The sequence below is a fragment of the Vombatus ursinus genome, unplaced genomic scaffold (genome assembly GCF_900497805.2).
Source record: "Vombatus ursinus unplaced genomic scaffold, bare-nosed wombat genome assembly UNPS02014778.1, whole genome shotgun sequence".
Classification (NCBI taxonomy): Eukaryota; Metazoa; Chordata; class Mammalia; order Diprotodontia; family Vombatidae; genus Vombatus; species Vombatus ursinus.
The window spans coordinates 56,228,960-56,235,775 of record NW_020954556.1 but is presented as its reverse complement, the minus strand read 5'-3'; the positions used below and the strand labels follow the sequence as shown (position 1 = coordinate 56,235,775).

Below are 6,816 nucleotides of genomic sequence, written 5' to 3'. Positions count from 1 at the left end.
GGGGGAGGGGAAGGACAGAGGGATAGAGGACAGTTAGGATAACATGAAAGTGATCATAATTTCCTAGGCAAAAAAATCATCCCTCAGTTTAGCTGTTGTTAGCTTATTATCTCTACTCTAGAATTAAATGATTATTTATTAAGTGGCAACTCTGCAGAGAGCTCCCAAGGCACCATATAACTTGTATATGTCTTCCCCAGACAAGGCTACCCCAGGTTCATCATACTCTGTGTAACCATATCTGCTCAAAACCATAGCTCACAGGTACTCCCCTGATGCATTTACTTTTACAAGTCAACTGGAGGACAAACTTAGTTCAAAGCAAAAATATTCATTGAAATAGTGTGGTAAGAAAGCAACAATTAAATATCTCTTCCATGAATTTGGGCCACTCTCTCATAAATACCTGCATTATCAGTAGGAAGAATAGACACACCTACTGAATATATATGGCCATGGCACAGGCATAGAAGGTAACATATAGGGAAAATGTGTGGCCAGGGTGCATGCATCAAAGGGCACACAGGAGAGAATGCTTACGGTTAAGGCACATATGTTGGAGGGACAACTCTGGAGTCTAATACTGCACTGTTGTGGTTCAGTTGTTTTGGTCATGTCTGACTCTTCATGACCCCATTTGGAGTTTTATTGGCAAAGATACTGGAGTGGTTTGCCATTTCCTTCTCCAGCTCATTTTACAGCTGAGGAAACTGAGGCAAACAGGGTTAATTGACTTGTCCAGGGTCACACAGTTAGTAAGTGTCTAAGGCCAGATTTGAACTCAGAAAGCTAAGTCTTCTTGACCTCTGATCTGGCCCTCTATCTAATGTGCCACCTAACTGCCCCCAATACTGCATACCCCCCAATAGTTTTCAGCGTATTGAACTCTTCCCAGCAGGCTTGTTCGTTGCTGATCTTGCCTGGTGTACAATCCCTGCACAGTGCTTGGTATCTGTTTGGCATGTGGCTGTGACAGGTAGTCTCTGCTGGATGCTACTCCCTATTGCTCTTGTGTGGCTGCTGCTTAATACTGTTCCATTGGTCCCAAGGTTCTGCCAGGCACAGCTCGACTTGGTACCTTGACTTAGGGTTAGTTATTGTTTCCTGATTCCTGCTTAATTTCTAGTTGCTAAACAATACCCAATATGTATCAGTTTAGAAACTGCCCTTGCAACAAACTTCAAAAGACTGAGTTTCTGCTACTTGGTTTCTAAAACTCATTTTTTTGTTATTCCATGGAAATGAGTGGGAGGGGGAAAATACACCAAACAAAAATAAGCTCAGGGGATAAAATCCTTTTCTTATTCTTACCTTTAATGTGTATATATGGTAGCCAAAGGAAGCTGCATTACATTTACAAGGCATTGCACTTAGCTTTGGGGATACAAAGATAGAATGAACTGGTCCTTCCTGTCAAGGACTGAACATTCTACTTGGGGATTCAATATATATACAGATTTTAACAAGCAAAGAAACAAGGTAATATGAGTAGGGAGGGAACACTAACAACTAAGGGTATCAGCAAAGGATTCACAGAGGATATTGCACCTTTAGAGGAGTTGTGAAGGAAGAGAAGGCTTCTCAGAGGAAGAAATGAGAAGGGAGTATATATTCCAGGTATGGACTATTTCGAATCCTATTCACACTGATCAGTCAGGTTCAGGAGTCCCCTCAGGGCTCTAAGAATACTGCTGAGGGTTTGTAGGAGTGGGTTTCTAATGCTATAGCTCATAAGCCCCCCATAGATGTGCTTTCTGCCATAATTATCAGTTGATATAATTTAGCCAGCTAGACTCAAGTGGCTTTTAGAAAGGGGAATTTATTAAGGTAATGTAAGAGTAGTTGGTATAAAACATGCCCTCACTTCCTTTCCCCCCCCCCACAAAAAAAATGTTTGTGAAACAGTCTCCCATAGGTACATATAAAGTTCAGGGGGAATTGTACTCAAGCTTAGAGAGCACATGTCACAAAAAGGGAATTTACAATATTTGGGAATCCTTTTGCTGGAGCCCCCAAGATGGTCCCCAGAGATATAGCATACGTTTTCTGATGGATTCTTTGTGGAAGTTCAAAGTATTGCTCCTGTCAAGGCAGTTGTGGAGGAGGAGATCTAGGGCTCTTCCTTCTCAGGAGTTTAGCTAGAATGCTGTTTCCTCACCACTTGCTTGAATCTCTGAAGCTCAAATTTTCTTGATATTCTGTAGACGCATAGGATGTGACTAATCTGAATACACTCCTTGTGTATTCGTTGATCAACTCCAGTTGATCAGAGACTTTTTGTACTGTTAGTAGAAAGTCTATGATTGATTTATTCCATAGAGAAGTATTCTCACCTGGTTGAGCTATCGGATCTTAACATCTTGACATTTTAAATGGCTGAGGATAACCTGACATGCTCAATCAATCCCCGCCTTTACACTTATATGTGTACTTGCTGTCTCAGTCATTAGAAAATAAGCTCTTTGCCAGTAGGGATTGGTTCACTCATTGTATTTATATTCTTGACACTTGACACAGTGTCTGGTACATGATAAGTACTTAATAAATTCTTGTGAATTGATTGATCCTAGAGGCAATAAGGAGACACTGAAAATTTTTGAACAAGAGAATAACATGGTTCAGTTAACTGTGCAGTGTGTCCAAATCCAAAATAAGAAGCATTTAATGTTATAAATGTTGCAGGGAAAATGCCCTTAAGTGAAGGCACAGACCTGATCCTGCCCTTGTCTCCCCTTCCCTCTCTTCTTTCCTCCTCTTACAAATGGTTATATGCAACATCTGCACTAAACTGCTATGCCCTGTTAATGTCAAATGAACAATCTCTTTGTACCAAGACAGAGTACAGCAATGTGAGCAATCAAATCTTTGGGCACATTTAAAGTAGCCTCAGGACGTTTGTCTGTGGAGTTCTCACACTGATGAAATCACAGGCCCTTGGAGAAGACATTTGTCTTCCTTCTATACCAGCAGTAATAAAAGGATTGAAAGAGGCAGGACAATGTGGTGAAAAGAGCATCTGTTGCCAGGGATGGTGGCGCACACCTGTAAATCAAGCTACCAGAGAGGCTGAGACAAGCACATAGCTTGAGCTCAGGAATTCTGAGCAGTAGGAGGCTGGAGCCAATTAGGTGTCTATACTAAGTCTGGCACTAATATGGAAAGCCCCCAGAAGAGGGTGAATGAGGGAAGAGTCAGCTGTTTTATGAGAGGCAAACTGGTCCAGGCTGGAAATGCAGTGACCACCCATGGACCCAATTCCACTTCTGATTGCCAAAGGAGCTTTCCCCTATTCCATTTCCAACCTGGGCAAGATAAGGAGAGAAAGAAAGTAAATAAGTAGGAAAGAAAGAATGGAAGGAGGGAGAGAGAAAGAGAAGGGAAGGAAGAAAGAAAGAGAGACAAAGGAAGGAAGAGAGAAAGAGAGAGAGAAAAAGAAAGAGAAAGAGGAAGAAAGGAGAGAAGGAATGAAGGAAGAAAGAGAGGAAGGAAGGAAGAATGAAAGGAGAGAAAAAATGAATGAAGAAAGAAAGGAAGAAAAGAGGGAAGGAAGGAAGGAGGGAGGGAAGAAAAAGGAAGGAAGGAAGGAAGAAAAGAAGGAAGAGAGAAAGGAGACAGAAAGAAAAAAAAGAAAGATCTCTGGTCTCCATGTCTTTGCCCTAGGCTGTTTTCCATGCCTGAAATACTTTAATCATCTTTACCTCTTGAAATCTCAATCTGATTTCAAGGCTCAGCTCAGGATGCCTCTTACTTAAAAGTCCTTTTCTGATTTTCCCAATTATTACCAACTCCCCCCAGCCCTATTACTTTGTTCATATTGTGTATTTACGAGTTGTCCTCCCCTACCTCAGTAGAACTAACGTATCTGAGGGCAGGGCTATTTCATTTCTGTCTCTGTATCCCCAGTGCCTAGTACAGTGCCTGGTACTTAATAATGGCTTGTTGAATTGAACTGAAATAAAACAGCATGTGGACTCAGGAGCCTAGACTTTTTGCCCCAACCATAAACCCAGTGGATAAATCTCCAATATGATCTCTTCTTAGAAATTGCTATGGTCCTTTGAACAGAATGGTCATATAAACTTCATTAAAAAATTCTGTTAAGTATGACCAGACTTGGGATGAAAATGATTAAAGGAGTTAGAGCACAAAATGTCACAACTCAGTGTGGAATGTATATCCCTATAGAAAACCTGTAGGAAAACTAGGATCTATGTCCCTTGGTTCATATCGACCCCTCTCAAGTAGGCTTGGACATAAAATATTCTCAATTTTTTTCACTAAGGTAATTTCCAATTTGGTTGTGGTGAAATCACTTATCTCTTTGGGGTCTCAGTTTCCTTCTTCTTGAAATGGGGCCAATCTTCCTCCCAAAATTATGAGGATTTAATGAAATCGGAAACTGAAAATATGTTATCTAAAAACAGGATACTAATACAAGTTAGATGCAAATTTATTTACACTTACTTCACATTGGCATTGGATTCTTCATTTCTAGCCCTAGCTAATCTATTCTCGATTATACTCATATGAGTTGCTTGAGGCAAATTTTAAATTTCAGGCTGACTTTATGTAGCTATGCAGTTTTCTCCTGGACCATTTTCTCCATATAGGACTCAGATATTGATGGAAACTCAGTTTAATATCCACATACAGAAACATGGAGGAGGGAGGGAAGTAGAGGGGTGATTTAAAGAAAATTATTTGCTATTTTGAATTATCTGAGCAAAGGGATCCTTCCATTAATGAGGATGATCAACAGATGATTAATGAATCTTTTTCCCCGTTCTTCAGCAATTTTTGTGAATACGTCATTCCTTCTCACTCTACTCCTTTGGTAAATTGGCTATTAAAACAAACTTTTTATTTTCTTATTTTTTTCAAGGTATTGCCCAGAGATGCACAGCTATCAAGTATCATTTTTCTCAGCCAATCCGTTTGCGAAACATTCCCTTTAATTTAACCAAGACAATCCAGCAGGATGAATGGCACCTGCTTCGTAAGTATCTACCCCAAGGAAGGAGTCCAAGAGGAAGCAGAGACTTCCTGCATAAGACTTTGTTCTTACCGGAGCCCAAGCTGGATTCCATCTAGAAACAACATCAGAGTAGGTGTTGGTATTAAGAGATGGTATAGTGTGTATTTGCCCTTGGGACCCAATCACACCTAGTAAGAAGCTGATGAAACTAATTCAGCATAAAGAGGATTTGACTTGTTTACCAGTTGAGCCTGTGCATATGTGTGTATACATACATATACATACATACACACACACACACACACACATATATATGTATATACATATATATATATTTAGAGAGACAAAGAAAGAGACAGGAAAGAGAGTGAGAGAGAGGAGAAAGAAAGTGAGAGAGACAGAGACAGACAGAGATAGAGACAGAAACAGAGAGGAGAGGAGAGAGGAGAGAGAGAGAGAGAGAGAGAGAGAGAGAGAGAGAGAGAGAGAGCAGCAGCAGCAGCATGCTTGCCCCCAAGTGCAATTCCATTGGTTGGGTTTTGTTTCTTTGTTTTCTTCTTAAAAACCTGAGTTTGAGGCATTGAGTGAGAAGAAATAATCACCGAAGTCTAACCCAGTAGCTACTCATGCTTTTATTTTGCTTATACAATTTTCCCCCCATCTCCGCTCTCTCTCAGGTCTTTGTACATATGCTCAAATGTCCCTGTGCATGTATGTCAGTAATTTTCTGGGGAGGAGCCTTAGGTACCTGCATGTCTCTAAGGCAGCAATTATCTTTCTCCTCATCAGGAAAACACATTAGAACACCAGAAATAATCTCATCACATTTAGGAAGCTGAATGAGGCAGAAAATCCTCCATGATGACAGCTCTCAGGTAGCAGTAGTAGATTAGATGACTTTTTAAGAAAATATTTAAAGCAAACACAAGACTACACAGTTTACACTAATGAACACAATTACTGGGATAAGTCTTCTTTGTTGTTGTTGCTGTTGTTAGTCAGTAAACATTTATTAAGCTCCGACTATGTGCAGAGCACTGTGCTAAACCCTGAGGATACAAAGAAAGGAAAAGCTGTTGTATGAAAACAAACCATGTGGAAATCCTGAATCAGAACAAAGCCAAGGAAGAGCTTTGTGTTTTCTTTCCATGCCACTCCAGTGGGCTGAACCAGAACTTAAATCAGAATATTGAGTTGTCTTACACTTATACATATCATGCCTAAAATCTGTGATTGTTAGGAGTTTGAAGTCATCAGAATAAGAATAAAATGTGGTCTATTTCTTACTGGTAAGACTTCCTGAAAATTCCTTGTGATAGCTGACTTTTAATTATATTTTCTCAGCAAATCAACAATGTCGTTCTCATGTTTTAACTCTTTAGGAGCAGATTTATGAGTTGCCTTGGTAATTTTACCATCGAATCATTCAGACACCAAGTATGATTCTGCAAGAGCTAGACTGAGACAGGCTTCTGATGAGGAAGTCACCTACTAATTCTGAGTTTATTCCCCTTTAGCCCAGTGTGACATTCTTGGAGAGCTGCTGTTATTGGTCAGGCTTGAGTCATGTCTGACTTTTCTTGGCAAAGACACTGGAAAGGTTTTCCATTTCTTTCTCCAGTTCATTTTACAAATGAGGAAACTGAGGCAAACAGGGTTAAGTGATTTGCCTGGGGTCACACAGTTAGCGTCTGACTTCAGATTTGAGGTCAGGTCTTCCTGATTCCAGGCCCAGAGCTCTATCCTCTGAATCACCTAGCTGCCTACATTCTCGGAGTATTTTCTTGTAACCATGTAGATTGAAAATTTTTTTCCCCATTGAAAAAAATGTTTTATGTGTC

At 40.2% G+C, this 6,816-nt stretch overlaps 1 protein-coding gene across 1 annotated transcript in view; it reads left to right on the top strand.

Annotated features, from left to right (window-relative positions):
• Positions 1-6,816, top strand: part of TMEM178A (transmembrane protein 178A) — a 79,607-nt gene that overhangs the window by 59,608 nt on the left and 13,183 nt on the right. Inside the window, exon 2 of the mRNA XM_027865411.1 lies at positions 4,883-4,996. Coding sequence (XP_027721212.1) covers positions 4,883-4,996 — 114 coding nt within the window. The remainder of the gene's footprint in view (positions 1-4,882; positions 4,997-6,816) is intronic.